This window comes from Tiliqua scincoides, chromosome 5, assembly GCF_035046505.1.
Source record: "Tiliqua scincoides isolate rTilSci1 chromosome 5, rTilSci1.hap2, whole genome shotgun sequence".
Taxonomy (NCBI): Eukaryota; Metazoa; Chordata; class Lepidosauria; order Squamata; family Scincidae; genus Tiliqua; species Tiliqua scincoides.
This window is the reverse complement of record NC_089825.1, coordinates 33679067-33701243: the sequence shown is the minus strand read 5'-3', so window position 1 is coordinate 33701243 and position 22177 is coordinate 33679067. Positions and strand designations below refer to the sequence as shown.

The window sequence follows — 22177 nt, the reverse complement described above, 5'->3', positions numbered from 1 at the left end:
GCCATTGTGGACGTCTGCATTTTGCTTTAGTTCAGATGTCTCATTAGCCAAGCAAAATCAGGCTCTTCCCCCCCTAAAAACAGGGTGAAAAAATTCCAAGACTTTAAATTTCCATGCTTAGAATAGATGCCATCATGCCCGTCCACATGGTAAACACAGAGTGCAATCCTATGCATGTTTATCCAGAAATCCCAGCTACTCTGTTCTGTGGATTGTGCTCCCAGGTAAGAGTACACAGAACTGCAACCATATATTACAATCCTATAAGCACTTACAGGGAGTAAGTCCCACTGAACTTAATGGGATTTCCTTCTGAATAGACAAGCACAGGCTTGCACAGACAACCACTCAACTTCTTTTCTCCAATAACAGTTGCATCCAATTATCTGCCAGTTTCACTCCTATTATTTTCAAGAGGAGTCTCCATTATTTGTAATGACGATTTTTTTGCTGTCCACATTCATTTCTCATTTCTAATCCAGTTTGAGCCCTTTACTTCTTATAGGGTCACACCCACACTGAAAGCCTTATTTCCAAGACACTATTATATTACTGTATATGGTTTCCTAAATCAGTATGCCCCAATCAGTTACCCTTGATCCCAACCCCTGGGTTCAAGCAGCCTGCTATCCTCATACTACTCTTCCAGCTTCTTCTGCACCTGTATCTTCATAGACATTTGGGTTCAGAACCATCCTCACCCACACCAAACATGCAATGAATAAAGTAGTTCATCCTCCAGATGACCATTCGGTGAAACTGCCAGCTCTGTAATGCAGCCACTGAAGGCAATGGGGTTTCTCACTCACACCCATAAGCACCTGTGGACAGGGTGGGAAAAAGCACACATTCTTTCACCACCCTGCATGGGAGTGTATTGCAATGCAAGGTGTTATAACTTACTCACACCCAGGAATGCTGCACCTCCCACCTTCCCAGCATCATGTGCCTTCTTAGCTTTTGGAACTGGATTTGCAGTGCAAGCCAGTGCCTGTCTACTATGAAGTAACCATGTTGTTCAATGGGGCTTACTCCCAGGAAACATGTGTATATAGCATTGCATCCTTGGTTTGTATGGATCCCCCAACCCAGGTGCGACTGTAACAACATCTGATCCTTCCTCTTTTCACTCCCCAATTCCCTGCATCTAGATAAGATCCTTCCCAAGTGGCCAACAAGTGAGGTTGCATTAACAGACCACAATCCTATCCACACTGTCCTGGGAGTAAGCCCCATTGACTATAATGGGACTGATTTCTGAGTAGACTTGCCTAGGATTGGGCCATCAGCCAGTTGTAAACTCTTGACTCTGTAACTGGCAGTCCAATCCTAGGCGTGTCTACTCAGAAGTAAGTTCCATTAGAGTCAATGGGGCTTACTCTCAGGAAAGTGTGGACAGGATTGGGCTGTTAGGCTGCAATCCTATCCACATTTTCCTGGGAGTAAATCCAGAGTAAATCCAGAGCCCAGTCCTACTCAGAAGCCAGTCCCCCTACAGTCAGTGGGGCTCACTCCCAGGTGAGTGGAGGACAGCCCCAGAGCCCAGTCCTACTCAGAAGCCAGTCCCCCTACAGTCAGTGGGGCTCACTCCCAGGTGAGTGGAGGGCAGCCCCAGAGCCCAGTCCTACTCAGAAGCCAGTCCCCCTACAGTCAGTGGGGCTCACTCCCAGGTGAGTGGAGGGCAGCCCCAGAGCCCAGTCCTACTCAGAAGCCAGTCCCCCTACAGTCAGTGGGGCTCACTCCCAGGTGAGTGGAGGGCAGCCCCAGAGCCCAGTCCTACTCAGAAGCCAGTCCCCCTACAGTCAGTGGGGCTCACTCCCAGGTGAGTGCTGACCCAGAGTGGAGCCTCCCCTCTCGCAGGCTCCCGTGCGGCTGGGCGGGGAGAGCAGCGCCTCTGACGGCGAAGTGGGGCGGGCGGAGGCTGGTGGGAGCAGCAGGGCCTGCCCGCGTCCAGCCGCCCCAATGGGCGGGCGCGCCGGGGAAGAGCGGCGGCGTCGGCGTCTCACGTAGCCTCTCAAGATGGCCGCCTCTCCCGAGCGACCTGCGGAGGCGGCGGCGGCGGCGGCGGGGCTGGCCCTGCGGAGGGGCGGCTGAGGAGCGGAGGCGGCCGGCCGGGGCCGCCCCCCCCGCGGGCTGCTGCAGCGGGGGGCGCATACCATGCGGCGGGGCTAGAGCCGGAGAGCCCACCGCGAGTAACGATGCTAGCTGAGGTAAGGGCAGAGGCCGGCGGCTGTGTGGAGGTGGGCCCTGCCCGCCTCCCTGAGGGGTGGGGGTGCGGCCGCCTCGGAGGCCCCCGCGGCTCGTCCCCCGTGAGGCTCCTTGTGGTGGTCGAGGAGCCGCGCCAGCTGCGGTCAGTTGGCCTCCAGCCTTCAGAGGACTGGGGCCACCATCCTGTCTACACTTGCCTGGGAGTGAGCCCCATTGACTCTAATGGGACTGACTTCTAAGTAGTCATGCATAGACTTGGGCTCTCAGGCTGCCATCCTATCCACACTTACCTGGGAGTAAGCCCCATTGACTCTAATGAGACCTATTTCTAAGTAACCATGCATAGAATTGGGCTCTCAGGCTGCCATCCTATCCACACTTGCTTGGGAGTAAGCCCCATTGACTACAGTGGGACTTACTTCTGAGTAGGTATGTACAGGCTTGGGCTCTTGAGTTGTAGCTCCCTGTGTCTGACTGGTGCTGCTGCTGTCATCCCACCGGGGAGGGGATTTCCCTGTGCACCAGGCAGGCCAAGGGGGCAAGTACCTGTCTGTGTCTGAGTGGTTTTAGAGCCCAATCTATGCCTATTTATCCAGAAGTGAGTCCCATTATAGTCAAGGGATCTTACTCCCAGGTAAGTGTGGTTAGGATTGTAGCTTTTATAAACTCTACAGGAGGATGAGGCTAAATTCAAGCCCAAGATTAAGCCTGCAATTCTATGCATACTTTCTTGAGAGTAAGCCCCATTGAAGACGGTAGGATTTACTTATGTGCAGGCAAGCATAGGACTGTGTTGTCTAGCCTGTTTTCATTGAAGATAACTTCCAAGCATAGCTACTATACTTCCAGCTTATTATACAGGACTCTCTTGCAACCTTGCAAGAAAAGAAAAGAAATGGGTTCCTTTTCCTTCTGCTGTTTCTCTTCCTCCCTCCCACTCCATTAACTGAGCATTGAAGCAGCATTGTGTTGCATTCAATGGCAGACACCCTTGGTTCCAGCTCCCAATGCTTCATTGTGTGCTATTCTGTGCTTTCCTTATCTGCCTCAGTTTCTCTTATGTAACCCAGCAGCTTATTTTGTAGAGCAGCCATTTTCAACCATAGTGCTGTGGCACACCAATGTGCCACAAATGGTCTGCAGGTGTGCCGTGGGAGGGTTATTTATTAGTAGGGCCACACCCCCCACCAACAACATGGTGTGCCTTGTTAATTGTAAAAAAACTGATGGTGTGCCTTGACAATCTTAGTACATTGTCAGTGTGCCATGAGACGAAAAAGAGACCCCTGAAAATCACTGTTTTAGGGGTACAGTTAATTTCTGGTTGGTGCCAAAAGAGGCAAGAGATAAGGCCAAACTATTTGAAGGGAGCAAAGGAAGGGTGACTGCAAACATCATCAGCATAGCCCTGGCGTGCGCGCACACTCTCTCTTCCCCTTTCATTTGTCAACAGTCTGGTACTTTCTCAGCTGGTCTAAATGACTTTGCTTTCATATCGCTTGTACATCGGACTGTTGGGTTGAATGCCAGCACTATGCTTCCGGTATACCGGATGATTGCTGTGTACTAAGTCCAAGAGGTGATGCTAAATAGCTATGGTGATACAGGATCTCTTTCTTGTGCTACTTTTGTCAGTGAAAGAATCTGTAAGCTTTTAAGCTACACAGAATTGTTCATGAGGCAGCTGATCTTTTCCGGTCATACGTTTGGGATTACAGTAGTCACACGATCTAACTGCTGGTGTTGTAGGTGGATTGTAGGTGTTGCCTTATAATGTGTTGGTTGCATCATGATTAGATTGTTCCTGCCTGATGTGGTAGGACCTAGGTCCTAAACTGCCCTGGAACATACTGAATTTATGAAGTGGCTTTATTCATTCAGTGTATTGTTTCATCTGTTCTGGAACTGGCTGCTGCATTTACTTTGTGGAATCTTGGTCAGTGCTTTTTCCTAGCTAGCTTCTTAATTTTTTTTTTTTAACTGGACATGCTGGTGAGTGAATCTGGGAGTGCTTTTGGACAAAAGCATGTGCTCTGTCATTGGGGTTGTAATCCTATCCACACTTACTGGGAGTAAGCCCCAGTAACTATTATGAGACTTACTTCTGAACAGATATGTGTAGGATTGGGCTCTGAGTTTGTGGTTATTTTCTTAAGTAAACCAATTTTCCAAAGTTATTTGCACTTTGTAGTGTGCTGCTATTTCCATGATATTATCCTGATAATGTACGTATTGGGGAACTATGTGTGACAACCAGATTCTGTGGTTACTTCTTGTATGGGAGTATTCTGTGGAATTTGACAGCTCTGTACTTTTTTAAAAAAACACCAATATTCTCTGTTGCAGTGTAGGAAAAACTATGAACAATTCATGTAGTAACTGATAGTGTTCAAAGTGCTTCTCGTTCACATTATCTTAGTAGTCTTTGCAACAACCCTGAAAGATAAGTTAGTAGTATAGTCTCCGTATTGGAGCTCTGAGCCTGAAAAGAAATAGCTTGAGTAGGCCACACCTAAGAATGTTATGGCATAAACGCATTTGTAGCATGAAAGTTCAACCTATGTTTCCAATTCATGTTGCAGTCAGCTTCCTAAAAGTTCACCCGCCCTGAAGAGGAGTGGAGGATTTAGTTGTGTGCTACAACAGTTGAGTGATAATGATGTTGCTTGAAAAATGCTGTTTTGAAAAATTATGTTTTCTCAAGGTGTGTACCAACTTTGGTGACATGAAACATCTGTTTTTTATTGGATATAAATGTTCTCTTTTGATCTGTTTGTTTATCTTGTTCAGATATGTACTTCCCAGAACAAAAGGTACAGGGCAGTGCTGGTAGATTTCTGCCTGAATCAGAGGAGATGGAGATGTGTGGTACAGCGAGTACCTGGCTACTATTTGTGTTCTAATTTGTTGTAAAAGGAGAAAAAAAACAGCACTATGATGCAGGCTTTTGGGTTGGTCTTGTAACTTAGATACTATTTGTAGTTTTGATTGAAACTGTGCTGTAATTTTGAAGAGAATAGGAAATATGCAAGTGTAATTTTTCATTCATAGTACTATATTCTACAAATTTAAAATATGGTTGGGTTCCAACTCATCATTCTATGAATAGTAGTCCTTCCCATTCACAGGAGAGTTGTTCTCATATAAGGACTACTTTCAAGTGCACAGCTGTCCTTAGCCTTTTTTAGTCCTAAAATATCTTTGAAGTATCAATGCTAATTTAACAAATCTTGTAGCATAGATCTCACTGTTAACTTTGTATGACAGTTGTGGTGTGTCACTGATCATGAACGTATTTCATCAGTTTTAGGTTTCCTTGGTGCAAAGAAGTGTTTATTGTTTTATTAAAGTAAGGTCATAGTTGGAAGAAATCAAGTGAATTGTCTAGTGGGACACTAGACTATCTTGAGTGGGACACTTCTTAAGATAGTGGTTCTCATACTGTGAACTGTGGCTCCCCCAGGTCCAGGGGAACTACAGAATCCTCCCAAAAACCCTATGCATTGTATAGGATTCTAATCCTAATGGGGAGCCATGGCCAATGGCCCAATAGGTCAAGGGAGCCACCAGTCAAAAAAGTTTGGGAATCAGTGCTCTAGTGTAAGAGAAGCCTGTGCAGCTTCCAGGAAAGGGAATGCCCCATCCTCTCTGAGTAGCTGATTCTGTTGCCAAAACACTCTTGAATTATTGGGAATTCGGTCATAATGTCAGTCTAAATCTCTATTTCTAAATTACCATTTTACTCATTGACAGAATTAGCAGTTGACATCAGCTTGTTAATTTTGGTGATTAAAATTGGTCTCTTCAGAATTGTCAAAGAGAGAACAGTGAATATTAAGACTACTATCATACTTCCCAGCACACCTTATTGTAGATATTTGTTTTATATTGTATGTAGTTTCACAAAGCTATCTCAGCTCAAAAATTTGAGTTTTTTGCCTAGTCCACAGGTGTACACATTTGATCCCTGTTGCGTATATGCAATGTTGGGCAGAAATGGCTTAATGTGTGTGTGAAGTGAAATTAATGAATAAAATACAAACCTCTAGGCTAAGTAGCATCTGAGCTGTATGTTGAGATGTGCTTCGGTAATCTGGTGTAGTTCAGCATATTTTGTCTTCCTGTTTCTGAAATCTGACTTTTTAAAGGTTTCTGGTTACTGATGGCAAACAAAAATAACTTTTTAGCCATTTGTGGTATCTAGGAATATACTCTAGAACAGGGGTGTCCAAAGTTTTTGGCAGGAGGGCCACATCATCTTTCTGACACTGTGTCGGGCCGGGGGAAAAAAGAATTAATTTACATTTAAAATTTGAATAAATTTACATAAGTTTATATAAATTAATATACTAGAGGTTGAACTTATATGAATGAATGAAGGTCTTGCAATAGCTCAAGGCTTATAAAAGGCCTTGCACAAAGCAAGGCTTGGCCTTTTCTTTGCTGCCACTACTGCATCACAGACGTGAAACAGCAAGCAGTGGAGGGAGCCCTCATCCCACAGTTAACACGAGAGGTCAAACAGTTGCCCTCATGCTGAGAGCAGTTGCGTCGGGCCAGTGCGTGCTCCAGCAAGTTTCCGGAGGGCCAGAGGCTCTTTGGAGACTGGGGTCTCCCTGAGGGCCGCATTGGAAGTCCTCAAGGGCCGCAAGTGGCCCCAGGCCCGGGGTTTGGCCACCCCTGCTCTAGAACAATAAGTATTGAATTAATGAACACCATCATTTTTTGTCTAAAATGAGAAACAGCGAATTCTTCTCCCTTGCTTTCCCTTATGCCTGGAACTGCCTCCATCATTTTCTCCAGTGCCTCCAAAGAACCATTTTCTCACCAGTGCTTCCAAAGAACACCAGCTTCTTTAGTCACTTCCTTCTCAAACTGCATGTTTCTATGAAACTTGGCACATAAGAACATAAGAACAGCCCCACTGGATCAGGCCATAGACCCATCTAGTCCAGTTTCCTGTATCTCACAGCAGCCCACCAAGTGCCCCAGGGAGCACACCAGATAACAAGAGACCTCATCCTGGTGCCCTCCCTTGCATCTGGCATTCTGACATAACCCATTTCTAAAATCAGGAGGTTGCGCATACACATCATGGCTTGCACCCCGTAATGGATTTTTCCTCCAGAAACTTGTCCAATCCCCTTTTAAAGTCGTCCAGGCCAGTCACCATCACCACATCCTGTGGCAAAGAGTTCCACAGACAAACCACACGCTGAGTAAAGAAATATTTTCTTTTGTCTGTTCTAACTCTCCCAACTCTCAACTTTAGTGGATGTCCCCTGGTTCTGGTGTTATGTGAGAGCGTAAAGAGCATCTCCCTATCCACTCTGTCCATCCCCTGCATAGTTTTGTATGTCTCAATCATGTCCCCCCTCAGGCGTCTCTTTTCTAGGCTGAAGGCACCATGCCTTATCTCAGTGGTTCTCGCACTTTTAGCGCCGGGACCCACTTTTTAGAATTTGAATCTGTCAGGACCCACTGAAAGTGATTTCATGACTGGAAGTTACATCATCAAACTGGAATTTTTTTTAAAGAATCCTAGGCTGCAATCTTACTCACACTTACCCAGGAGTAAGTCTCATTGACTATCATTGTTAAAAGCATATACATAGTAGCCTGTTGTAAGTACAAATCTATCACATTTTTCCAAATGCAGCAACATACCATGGCAGCATCAAGTCTAAGTTATTAAAAATAAAGTATTGAAATGAATGGGGACCCACCTGAAATTGGCTTGCGACCCACCTAGTGGACCCCGACACAGTTTGAGAAACACTGTCTTATCTTAATTGCCTACTGTAGCTAAGGTTTTATGTTTGTGTGGCTGAAACAAATATGCTTCTACTGTGTGTGCCCCCATCAACCCCCTGCTTCTGCTTCATTGTGTTGATATTCCTTCCCCTCCCTTGCTTTTGTGTTTCGTATGCCAATATCTAGATTAGTGTCTCAAACTGTTTAGCCCTGGGACCCACTTCTTAAAATGACATCTATTGGGACCCACTTAGCTTTACAAGACTTAAAAAAAAGGTGATCTAGAAAGAAATAATGTTTATATTATTTATATTTGTAAAAAAAATTGATCAATTTCTTGTAATGAGGCAGCCCGAATGAATAACTTGAAGGCTTGACGGGCTTAGTTATGTGACCTAGCCTTCACCTGCCCCCACTATCTGTCATTGATGAACTAAAAAACACTAGAAGATGCTCAAACATTTATCTCCCTATGTTTACACAAGCTTGCAAACTGCAGGAGCTTAGCTCTGCAGGGCAGGTAGCAGCTATCTGATTTTTGAATAGCATCAGGGCTTGAGGCAATTAGTTATCTGATCTTTCCATCAAGCTTGTTTGTAGTGGAGTCTCTGCAGGACCCACCAGAAATTGGGTCACTGCCCACTAAGTGGGTCCCGACCCACAGTTTGAGAAACGCTGATTCTAGATTTTAAGCTCTTTTGGATCCTTTTTCATGCCATGTACAATAATGATACTAATAATAAATAGTAGTATTTATAGTACTTGACAAGGGAGGAACATCTTTCTTGATAAATCATGCTGCAACTTTTAGATTGCTTTTTATAGAAGCTGCTTTGAAAATGCATTTTTGGCCTGTGCTTCAGTTATTCCCTTAGTAATCAAGTGCTATACCAGATAAAAACAGAAAAAAATTATTAAAATATTCTCTTGGAGACAATTTTCTTAAAGATTTGTTTATATGTAATATAAACTTATAGCAAGTAATATATACTTATAGCATGCTTTCAGAACAGATATTTCTCATATGGTACTTAAAAATATGGTTAAATTGCAGTTTAAACCCATTACACTTCTGGGCACAGTCCAAAGTTCTGGTGATGCCCTCTAAAGTCCTTAATGATTTGGAACCTAAATATCTGAAGACCATCTTTGTCATGAATCTGTCTGCCCAAGCTCTAGAGAAGCCTTGTTACGGTTGTCGTTTCCTACAGCAACTTGTGATAGAATCTTATTTTTTGGTGGCACCTGGTTTGTTTGTTTGTTTGTTTGTTTGTTTGTTTGTACATACCCCGCCTTTTTGCCCAACGGGCACACAATCTAGTTTATCGATCTATTTTCCATCGAAGATTAGAATTTCTCTTTATTGTTAGCATTCCAAATGAAGATTAAAATGTTTTTGTTCCTTTGCGCCTATAGTTAATGAGCTGTCTGCTGTATTGTTGGTTTTTGCTCTGTGTTTGGATTCTGCTGTGATTGTGTTTTGATGAGGGATTATTTTCATTTCTTGGTATTATGTTTTTACAGTGTTTCCTACTGAGACTAGAAAGGTGGGATATAAATTTTTAGAAATAAATGCAAAAAAAATAGGAAGTAAACAAAAATAATGAGAAACTAGAGAGGTTTGTAAAAGCAACTGTTGAACAGAAGCTTTTTCAATTTTTAAATGAGAAAAGTGGTGAAGAAAGATGAAATAGGATTTTACTCCCTTTATGCTGCAGTATGATCTTGTCAGTTGGACCTGATCCCTGATTGTCACAGCATCTTGTATTAGTAGATTATCTTGCAAAGTACTAGAATATATTTGGCTGTATATGTAGTATACAGTATATGTATTTGTATAGTCATGGGGCCTGGTCAGTTCTATGAGCTGGAAGAGAAAGCAGTAGTATGAGTTGCAGTAGCAAGGATAGCTGCTCAGCCGCTTTCATTTTTTTGTTGCAAATCAGCTTGGATGGTGTTAATTCACTTGTTTGTCAATCAAAACAGCCATCACCAGATATGGCATAACTGTGTCGTGCTAACTATGAAAAAATATGATCCAGATTCAACAAATAAGGTGAACAGTAGCAACTGCAGCTTATTTCCTAATAGCCATGTGACAATTTATAAATTCCGCATAGCTCCAAATGCCTAGTTCATGAAGATCCTCATTAATAGTTGGCATTGCATTGAATTATATGGTCCAAAATATTTTTTCTGTTCAACTTCTGTTTCTTTGATCCTCTTTGGTCTCTCTTTAATCTTGCTAGTGGTGCAAGATTCCTAATGAAGAAGCTCCTTCATATCTTTGTGAGACAGAGAAAATGCTGACTACTTGCTTGTATGAGCAGATGGAGGTTTATTATGGTGTCGAACTGTAACACCTTCTTATGTGGTAACTATTCTCACATATACAGTAATGAAGATGTAGTAAAGTATATTGTGATGATGAACGTCCTCAGTTAAAAAAAGTAGTTAAAGTTTATCCTTTGTAAAGAGGCTCAGGATGTCTGGAGAACTAAAAGATAAAAGGGAAGAGGAATATCAAAGGCTTATGGTATGGCCCAAAATTCGCTGAGATGGTTAGAAAAGGGAAACCAAAACCCATTATCCTTCAAGATCATTTGTCTGCTTATCCCATTTTGCCCGATCCTCAAGTGTGCACATTTGGTCTCCGTTGCATTTATGCAACATTGGGCAGAAATTTAACAAGTTGATACAGAGCTCACAAATGTGTTTGACGCATACTGACAGTCCGTACTAAGCTGTGCTGATGCAGTGAGGCTCCATGCATCTGCTGTATCCAACCCAGCTTAGGAGCAGGCTGGAGGTCACCTTGGGATAAGGGGATATTTTTTCCTTATCCCAAGCAATGTCCTAGCCTGCCCCATGGCAGGAGCAGATCCAAGTGGCCGGGTGTAAAACTGGTAGGCCTGGGAAGGGCACTTGGAATATGGAGGAGGCCTGCTCCACCCTTTCTGCCTCTGAACCACCCTCCCTCTGCTGCCCAGCGCAACCTTACCTGTGCCGTTGGGCGGAAAGCCTGGATGCAGCATTGATGAGGTGGTGCAGGCCTCCCTGCCAGTGCTGCTTGCCCTCTGGGTGTGCAAACATGTCAAATGACTCATTCGTTACACCCTTCACCAGCTCAGGGATTATTGTGCCAGCAGATCTTCTGCTTTGGATTGCAGAACATCCATGAACATACATGCTCATAGAAGTTGGAAGGGGGGACACGGGAAACTATAGGCCGGTCAGCCTAACATCCATACCGGGTAAGATGGTGGAATGCCTCATCAAAGATAGGATCTCAAAACACATAGATGAACAGGCCTTGCTGAGGGAGAGTCAGCATGGCTTCTGTAAGGGTAAGTCTTGCCTCACAAACCTTATAGAATTCTTTGAAAAGGTCAACAGGCATGTGGATGTGGGAGAACCCGTGGACATTATATATCTGGACTTTCAGAAGGCGTTTGACACGGTTCCTCACCAAAGGCTACTGAAAAAACTCCACAGTCAGGGAATTAGAGGACAGGTCCTCTCATGGATTGAGAACTGGTTGGAGGCCAGGAAGCAGAGAGTGGGTGTCAATGGGCAATTTTCACAATGGAGAGAGGTGAAAAGCGATGTGCCCCAAGGATCTGTCCTGGGACTGGTGCTTTTCAACCTCTTCATCAATGACCTGGAGACAGGGTTGAGCAGTGAAGTGGCTAAGTTTGCAGACGACACCAAACTTTTCCGAGTGGTAAAGACCAGAAGTGATTGTGAGGAGCTCCAGAAGGATCTCTCCAGACTGGCAGAATGGGCAGCAAAATGGCAGATGCGCTTCAATGTCAGTAAGTGTAAAGTCATGCACATTGGGGCAAAAAAATCAAAACTTTAGATATAGGCTGATGGGTTCTGAGCTGTCTGTGACAGATCAGGAGAGAGATCTTGGGGTGGTGGTGGACAGGTCGATGAAAGTGTCGACCCAATGTGCGGCGGCAGTGAAGAAGGCCAATTCTATGCTTGGGATCATTAGGAAGGGTATTGAGAACAAAACGGCTAGTATTATAATGCCGTTGTACAAATCAATGGTAAGGCCACACCTGGAGTATTGTGTCCAGTTCTGGTCGCCGCATCTCAAAAAAGACATAGTGGAAATGGAAAAGGTGCAAAAGAGAGCGACTAAGATGATTACGGGGCTGGGGCACCTTCCTTATGAGGAAAGGCTACGGCGTTTGGGCCTCTTCAGCCTAGAAAAGAGACGCCTGAGGGGGGACATGATTGAGACATACAAAATTATGCAGGGGATGGACAGAGTGGATAGGGAGATGCTCTTTACACTCTCACATAATAACAGAACCAGGGGACATCCACTAAAGTTGAGTGTTGGGCAGGTTAGGACAGACAAAAGAAAATATTTCTTTACTCGGCGTGTGGTTGGTCTGTGGAACTCCTTGCCACAGGATGTGGTGCTGGCGTCTAGCATAGATGCCTTTAAAAGGGGATTGGACAAGTTTCTGGAGGAAAAATCCATTATGGGGTGCAAGCCATGATGTGTATGCGCAGCCTCCTGATTTTAGAAATGGGTTATGTCAGAATGCCAGATGCAAGGGAGGGCACCAGGATGAGGTCTCTTGTTATCTGGTGTGCTCCCTGGGGCATTTGGTGGGCCGCTGTGAGATACAGGAAGCTGGACTAGATGGGCCTATGGCCTGATCCAGTGGGGCTGTTCTTATGAAGGGTTATGGAAGTTCTTGTATGACAGAGACTGACTGTACCTGTTTAGGAAGGGTTGCTTCAAAGCTTGCCAACAATCTATAAATAGTTAAGAAAACTCTTTTATAGCAAGTTATGCAGTGCTCTTGTCCTTTGCTGTGCTTTTCATCATATTGGCTGTTTAGGTATCAATTACAATACACTACCTTATCTTCACTTGCATTTCTGTGTGCTGAATGCATCCTTGTAGTCTAGACAGCTTGCTCAAAGATAAACAAGCTGCATTGAGACACACACACACACACAGGCACAAAAGTCAAAGCTATTAGCAGCACATGATCCCGATTATATTATGTGATAAAATTAAATTAGTAAGGAAAGAGCGAATGTCAGCAATCGCCATACTTTTTGCAACTAATTTTAATATTCAAGCATATTTTCTTCCCTATAGATTAGTCATATACTTTTTTCTCAAATTACTTTGAGTTCTGACCCATATGGGTAAAACAAAGAACATACTTTTGCCTTGTTATTTTAAATAGCTTTGCTTTTGCTTTCAGTAAGAAATAATACTTTATCAGCACAAGATTTATATTTGTATGTGTATTTTTTGCTTGAATTTAAGACTTAATTAAATTGTGCTTTTAGTGCAGTTATCTTGTTGGTACTTTTTGGTTGAAATTGAAATTGTTCTAAGTGTCCTTGGCTTTTTGGTTGCTTTTATTTACTTGACTCCTTTTTATTTATTAGGCAATATGCATTAGAATGATTCATTTTGTAATATAGAACACAGCTATCTCATTCCATTTATCTAGGTGTAATTCCCATTGGACGCAATTGTGCTTTTGAATAGATAAGCATATAGGATTGTTCTGTTAGTGAACACTGCTTTATCATATTCTTAGTGCTATATTTGTACATGTTACAGTATATGGCGATCTATGCAGAATCTGATACTTGCTGTAAAATCTTCAAACATTGGGAATGCCCAATTTGCTAGTCTTCATGGTTGTGAAGTTATGCTTGATTTTTGGACACTCGAACTTTAACAGGGAAGTAGTCAGTGTGACTTATTCCTAAATGATGCATCATCTTGCATTGTCCGTTGCCTTACCTCTCTGGCTGTTGCTCCCAGTCTGATTTTATTATGTAACCATCTTTCTAGGTTGTGCTAAGAGTAAAATCTTCAAAATCAGTTGCACACAAATGTTCATAGGAAGCATATTTAAAGCATGATAAATCTTGTTTTAATACAATTTATTTCTGACATGCTTTGTGAATTATTCTTGTTGAAGAGTGGATTTAATAACTTTTCTCAGTATCTTATGACCATCAGTTATAGCTTATTTGTTTTTCTGTGCCAAATACAATTCTTGCATAGATTCATTTTTGGTACAGTGGGAAGTTTGTCTAAATTTGTAACTTTTTAAATGCTTATATAGCCTATGATAGTATTGGGTGCCTCAGACTTGACAAATAGGTGGATCGTGTGTATTAAATGCGATTTTATTACCCTCAGTGGAAAGGACCTGTACTTGCACTGTGCCTTTTATTACTTTTGAATAACTCTGAGACTGGTAGCTAGATGCGTTTTCTGAGCTGCTTTAGTCCTTGTGTGGAGCAAATATTTGGTGGGCAAAAGTCCTGTAAAGGTTGTAATCTTGTTCCAGTTCCAATAGTCATCTGTCATAGATGTGTGATAACTTGAAACAATTACTCTTTAAAAAAAATTGATGCTGAAAAGTCCAATTAGGATTTTTTTATTGAAACTAAAGGAAGAAGAGTCTCTTTTACTTTGAAGGCCTCAGTTCTTATGTGCCAGTAAAGGTTAAATATAGGAATTTGATTTCTGGAGAAAATGGACATGGCTTCATTGTTGTGGTTTTAAATCAAAGCAATTACCATCACACAGACTTCATAAAACTGAGCATTAAGGTCAATAAAGGAAAACTGATACAAATTAGGCCGTTCTCCTTGTATCATTTGCAGTTGTGTAGATAAACATTTTTTTTAAATTTACAATATAATTTTGTTATGTTTCTGGCAAACCTTAAAATTTGCCTGGTGGTGCTATTGCTTATCTTGCTAGCATTTCTAAGTTTGTGTGTCAGATTTTTCAGTTTGATGTGGGTCTCAAATCAATTTTGGATGGGTTGCGTAGCGCTTAATTCAGCCGCCATTGAAAATACAGAGCTGAAAATACAGGGTACAGGGCTGCTGTGCAGAGAGGCATGGTACTTTGCTCTAAATAGGTGGGAAGATGGGATGCTGGAAAAGGGGCTGTGTGGTTGGAGAAGGTTCTAAGTGTTCTGCTCTGCCTTCTAAGCTGGCATGTGTGAATTTCAAGCTATGCAAAGTAATGGCATGAGTGTGCTGTGTAATTGGACCTTTGACTGATGAAGACTTAGGTTTGAAGCCTAAACTGATGACAACATTTCCGACCATGACATCACTTCTAGGTTAATGACATCACTTCTGGGGGGTCCCCAACAGATTTTCATTCTAAAAGATGGGTCCTGGTGCTACAAAGTTTGAGAACTACTGTGGTATTTGATATCTGGAACTTTGTACTAGAATGCGCTAGTACATTCTAGTACATTAGTACAGTCATAAATCTAATTTAGAATTAACTTGTTAAATCATTGAGAGCTGTTATTGATAAGTGAGGCCTGACTCCTTTCTTTGCCTGTAAAATAATCTGAGTGTTGACCTGGTCTAGGGATTTACTGCAGCAGGAAATACGTGACTAGAATTAGGTGTAATAATAGCAAGTAAGCACAGCATCATACTTTGCCAACATTAGACTCAGATATTTAGAATTAAGGCATAAGTGGTACAAGCCTCTTGATATCAATCTACGTTGCTAGTCTTAAAACCATTTACGTTTTTAAGTCTTCTGTTTCATTGTGTAGACTGGCATTAGGTTTAAAGTATATGTTGGCATGTACACTTGTTAATAGTCTTTATGGAATAATGTCTACATCCATGTGAGGGCTTGTATAGTACCCTTTAAGAGATGAGTGTTCCTTAGCAATACAGCTGGGCTTAGTGTGGTGCCTGAAGTGTATGTGGTTTTGTTGCAGAGATAGTGGTGAAAAAGCAAAATGGAAATCCTAGGACAGCAAAACACAAAGATCCACAAAGCAACAGGATTACGAATATACTTCCCATTCCTTTCATGAATGTAAATTTAAATGGTTGATTTTCTCACACAGCCTCAATAGGTGCTTATCCCAGCCTATTTCCTGTGCACTAAAGTCAATGGTGTTGCTAATAATAATAAATTGGATTATGTTGTTAATCTCTTTCCATTTAGTAACCTTCTAGAACACTTTATTAATAAATTCTATTTCTGCTTATTAAAATGTTTGACAACTTTAAGTACTAAGCCATCATATTTGTGCAACTATCTGTTTTTATTTGCTGAATTTTTTTATTTTAATTATCATGAAAGAATATCCTGCACTTGTAACTGCAGTAGGTGCAGTGACATCATGAGGGCAAGTTTTGCTTTTCTGTTTTTTCTTTACAAACAGAAGCTGAGATGTTTAGATTTCTAGGAGGTATCTATGGGTCAGGAAGTGGTGGCTTGTTGCAATTTGAGGGATTTTGTATTTAATCCTTCAGATGTTTTTGTAAAGCTGTTGGCAGTTACATTCAAGCTGTTAGACTTACTGTCTAGTTTGCTTCTGAATAATAATAATAATAATAATAATAATAATAATAATAATAATAATACTGGTATTTATATACTGCCTTTCTGGTCATTGGAGTACTCCTCTGACTTTATTCAAGGCAGTTCACATAGGCAGGCTATCTCTAAACCCCAAGGGGATTTTTACAATAACAGAAAGGTTCTGTCTTCCAGGAACCACACAACATTTCAGATGTATCTTTCATGGTCTGATATCGCTTCTGGCCTCCAGTTGCTTCCCACACTGGCTGACAAGCAGCTCCTTCATCTCTCACTTGAAGGGCAGCCAAGATGCTTCTTTGCCCACACCAAAGAGTAGGTGGAGTAACTCAGCTCAACTTGTCAGCTGCTTCAAGATCTCGCCATTCACGGAGCTGCAGGTGGCCTCGAACTAGCAATTTTCAGATGTTATCTTCGGGCTAACGGAGGCTCTATCCTCTAGACCAGACCTCCTGCCCATGTGTGAATATGTGTGAACATTTCAGGATAGTGGTATAAATGTTCCAATTCAAAATCCAATCCAAAATCCAGTTTTGAGTGCAGTGAACATGCTACCTCCAGCACTTACCCTATGATTGGTTGCAACCATTATTAAGTATCTAGTGAACCTTTGTCCAGGAAGACTAAATGAAAACCCATCTTTCCAATAGTCTACATTTTGTCCAATAGGAAAACATTTAGACCATGGGTGTCAAACAAAATACGACCCATGGGCTGAATGCGACCTACGGAAGTTCTTTACAAGTCCTTTGTGATAGTTGTGCTCTCCCAACACTGATATGAGCTGCTGAACTGTACTGATGTGTCATTGTGGAAGTGCAGCCTGCATGATAATTGGACTGTCCTGTATCTTGAAAATATGATAAAGATTTGCATGTCTTCTCTTCTGACATTCGCAGCTAATAAGTGAGAGGAAAAAGTACTTATTTCTGGTCATCACCTGCTTAATGACATCACTTCTAGCCCTCAGCAGGCATGATGATGCCTTTCAGCCTGCTGTATGAAATGGGTTTGACACCTCTGATTCAGATTTTTCTTTAGACTTGTTCTTTTATACCATTTCTTTGTACAGACTTGCAATTGACCTGTAGAGAAAATGCTGAGGCACAAAACTTAGTTTAATAGCAGCTTCATTATTTAAAAGCTATTTGGCATTTTAATGATACTGTTTTTCAGCAATGGGCATGGCATTTAGTGAATTATTTTGAAGTTATCCTTTGTTACTTGCTTAGCAAGAACTCTTTCAACATTGGATTCCTGCTGCAGTTCCACCTGCCTATGATGATATCACTGTTTTCTGCAACAGTATGCTGTCAAAGGGTGATGTTGCAACGTAAACATCATTATAAACAATATAAACTATGGGTGTGCTTATTAGAATAAGGTAAGCATAAGTTGGGGCAATTATATTGCTTTGTGGTATTTAACAGTCTAAATGACAGTCCTGTTCGTTTGGCACCAGGAGTCTTCAGTAAGTTTGAAGAAAACAGGTCTGAAGTTTCAGCTTCTTTAATTCAGCATTGTGGGTACAAGTGGAATTAGATCATTGTTGGAAAGCGGCCATATGGAAATTGTGTAAGGCTTTGTATTCTTGAGCTCACCTTTATCCAGGCATCTAATCATGTTTTTCTTGCATGTTTGAGCAGATGCACTGAAATGCCAATATTTCCTCATGAGTAAGCCCTTCAGTGTTCATTACAAATTATTTTCAAGTCAAAATTGCATAGGACTGTAGTCTAAAACCGACTACCTCATTGGATAGAAAGGCGGGATATAAATCTCTTTAATAAATAAAAATAAATAAAACAGCAGCTCCTAGTTACTTCTGGAATGTGGAACTAATGACTTAACATGGTTTTAGATTAGAGTGCAGATCATGACCTGCATTTTGGAAGTAAACATGGGATCCTGCTGTCTATGTATCACCATGTTTAAATTTGAGGTACATCAGTTGTGACCATGCTTGTTCTATTCCCCTAAAGTTTGTGTTGAAAAATGCCAGTATCACAAGTAGAATGTACTATGAACTAAGCTTTAATATGTGACTTATTGCATGAATGCATGCTTTAAATTGTTTCCTTATTAACAGCTTGCAGAAAATACTTAACAGTGCTGTATATAATAAGTAAAACCGACACCCTTGCTGACAAATTATAATTTCTTAATACAAATTAGTTACTGTTTGGCTAGTGGCTCTGAAGTGCTCTTTGGTTTTGTTATAGGTGGAGAAAAGATTGGAGTAATGTGATAATACTATGGCTAGCCTGCTTGATTTTAAATTTTTCATGTTTTGTTTTCAAGAATCAATACTCTTTCTATAGTGCACACTATATATACTCCACCAGACTGAAGTTTTCAGTTTCTTTAGGTGAGGCTTGTGCTTTGTGGTTAACAATAGATAAAACACTGTTCTTTTTAATCCCGTTGAAAGCGTAAGAGGTTTATTTCTAAATAAGTTTAAATCCCAACAATGTTCTCAGAAAGACTGATTGTTTAGCACTTTCATCCAGTACCTCATAGCACAACCCCACCCCCAGATAGATGTGTATAGAATTGCTACCCAAGACAATATTTGCTAACATAGATGTAAAAGAATATCTTGTAGTGTTATAGATACAAGTTCTTGAGAGCAAGAAACATAACGTTACCTATATGAAAGTGTACTTCACACATTTACTATACTGGTAGGGGTTTCTATTCTGCTCATTGCGAGGTGGAGTCTTAGCTGTTGTATTGGAAGTTATTTTGATATCTCCTACTGCTGACTTCATTATTGGAGAGAGAAGTTCTTGGATACTGAGCAGTTCCATTATGTTTACTTCCCTTCCATGGTCTTCAGTAAGTCTGAATATTGAGAGTGATATGATTAATTCGGTTAGGTCTAGTACAGTGTTTCTCAATGATTTTAGCAATGATATCGACAGTTACTGGGAGACCAGATGTGATGCAGCAAACACTAGTAAGAGGCTCAGGGTGGACGGGAGGGCTTTTTCAAGAGTAGAAAAGCATCATTTGGAGCTCTTCCCACTGAGCTCAACCTCATACTGCTGTGTTGTGTTCCTGGTCTCATTGCTAAGTGGCAGCTGTCCAGGGGTCCAGTGAGTACCACCAGACACCACCCATACCACTTGTTGAGAAACATTAGGGCAGTGGTTCCCAAACTCTCAGAGTTTAGGCCTTGTGGGAAAGGGGGGAGTAAGTTCATGTAAGTCCTTGTGGGAAAGGGGGAGGCAACTTGATTGCTATCATCATGCTGCTGCAGGGGACAGAAGCAGTGTGTTAGAGCAGGGGCGCTCAAACCCCGGCCCTGGGGCCACTTGCGGCCCTCGAGGCTTCTCAATGTGGCCCTCAGGGAGCCCCCAGTCTCCAATGAGCCTCTGGCCCTCTGGAGATTTGTTGGAGCCCCCACTGGCCCGACACAGTGTGAGGGCAACTGTTTGACCTCTCGCATGAGCTGTGGGACGAGGGCTCTCTCCACTGCTTGTTTCACATCTGTGATGCAGTAGAGAAAGCAAAGGAAAGGCCAGCCTTGCTTTGTGCAAGGCCTTTTAAAGGCCTTGAGCTATTGCAAAACCTTCATTTATTCATATAAGTTCATCTTTAATATATTTATGTGAACTTGCTTAGACCGCCTGGGAATACCGGGTGCTGTAGGCTTATACCATAGTCTTTCGAGACTGAAGGTTGCCAACCATGTAAATTTACTCAAATTTTAAATGTAAATTAATTCTTTTTTCCCCTGGCCCCCAACACAGTGTCAGAGAGATGATGTGGCCCTCCTGCCAAAAACTTTGGACACCCCTGTGTTAGTTATTGGTGGTCACTATGGCTCTCCAGAGGGTCTGGGGAGCCACAGCCCTCTTTATAGACCTCTTCATGCCTCCAAACGTCTCTCCTGACCCACTTCTAGTTTTGTGACAGTGTTTTCACCTTGCCCCTTAAGGGGGCAGCAACAGAGCTTCCCTGGCTGAAGCATTGCGATGCCCCAGTTTGAGAACCTTTGGTTTAGGAGTTTTCAAATGCATTGACAATTTTTTAGTAGTGCTTTTCAACCAACAATGAAGTACTGTACTAAAATATTCTAATTTTATCTTTTTAATCTGACTACCCAGGTGGTTACTTGGACTCAAGAGGTAACACCAGACTGTTGTTTAGAGTGTCACTATAGACTTCCATTATTGTATTCAGGACAGAAAGTATATAAACCTGCACAGATGAATGCAGTTGTAAAACTGTAGTTTGGTATATCAGTGAATTGAACATATGTCAGTTACAAATGAATTTGTTGATATAATGAGATCTTAATAGGGTCTCCTAATCCTTCCTGAAATCCTTTGATACTGAATTGCTTCAATCCATAGTGATTTCTTGTTTACTTAAGTTGGTTTATTGTGTGTTGCAGAGTTATTGCAGTGTAAATAATAGAATAGAAGCTTGGTGTACCATCTGTGCTTGCATGCTTCCAGGGTGGTGGATATTTCCCTGGCTGAACCTGTGGAGCAATAGCAGCCTTCCTCTTGTATGGTGTCATCTGGAGGGGGACAGAGGCAAAAAGAACTTTTGGTGGTAGTAACATGTTTCCTTGCAATACCATCTGCCCTGTCTCTTGCTTGCTGCTATGGAAATCCTACTCCCAGAACTTGCCTGCTTCCAGGGTGGCAGATTTTTCTTCAGCTGAGCCTGTGACATGGGGGCAACTTAAAAGGAGATTGGGTGAGACTTAATAGAGATTCAGTTGGTGTATTACAGTTCTTGCTGCTCAGTACAAGCATGAGTTGCTTAGGGATGTCCCGCTTAAGGATTGGCAGCATTTATTATGGCGTCCCCTAATTGCCTACTGCAGTGGTTCCCAGACTTTTTCGACAGGTGGCTTCCTTGACCTACTGGGCCAGGGCTACAATCCTATACATTGTATAGGGTGGTGGTTTATTCGCTAGGATTATGTGCCTCCCCTGGGTGGTTGCTGTGGCTCCCTGGGGAGCCATTGGCCTACTGTATAGCTATTCAATTTCACTCATTACATTACATATATGCTAGGCACTATATTGCATTTGGCCACTAGATAGGGCTGAATGTAATGGAAATGACGGGGATTGTAGAATCCCCATCGTTAAGTGACGCACACTGGTGGTCTCCTTGCATGAGCTGACAGGGGGGGGATCTCAGCAGTGGCTTTGGAACGCCCCCCTGGCTCGCAGTGTTGGGACTTCAGCATGCACAAGAGGGCTCCTGGGAGTGGAGCAGCTCAGGATTTCATTGCTGCCCTGACAACCATGGATAGGTCTCAGTTGACTTTACTCTTGACACCAGGTGGTAGCTGTGGCCAAGGGGAGTTTGCCCAGTTTCCTCTACCATGAAGTCCATGACAAGGGAGCAATCTTAATCTTCCCCCATCCTCAGATATACTTGCCCAGGAATAAAGATTAGCTCAAATGTATGCCCATCACATGTGTAGGGCTTCCCTTGGAAATTGCAGAATTTGATGCAGAATGTGGCAACCCGTGTGACTACTAGAGCTTTCTGTTTTGTTTCAGTTGAACCACTGCTCCAACAGCTGGAATGGTTGGCAGTTCATTTTCCTGCCCAATTCAAGGTGCTGGTTTTAATCTTCATGGTTTTAATCTTCATGGTTTGGGGCCAGGCTACATATAGGACCACCAGCTCCCATACAACCTGCCCTGCCCCCCTGAGATATGCAGAAGGGGCTCTGCTGTCCATTCTGCCTCTGTGGAGATTAGTGCAACCAAAAGTAAGGCTTCTTTGCAGCAACAGTGCAACTATGAAACTCACTACCATCCAATTTGAGAGCTCCCCCAATCTGGCAATGCTCTGGCATAGTCT

The 22177-nt window shown here is 42.4% G+C and overlaps 1 protein-coding gene across 5 annotated transcripts in view; it reads left to right on the top strand.

The window, feature by feature from the left end:
• Positions 1–2065: 2065 nt before the first annotated feature.
• Positions 2066–22177, top strand: part of SNX13 (sorting nexin 13) — an 81364-nt gene continuing 61252 nt past the window's right edge. For all 5 annotated transcript variants that reach the window (XM_066627413.1, XM_066627411.1, XM_066627412.1 and 2 more), the window contains exon 1: positions 2066–2210. In XM_066627413.1, coding sequence (XP_066483510.1) covers positions 2199–2210 — 12 coding nt within the window. In that variant the 5' untranslated portion in view covers positions 2066–2198. The remainder of the gene's footprint in view (positions 2211–22177) is intronic.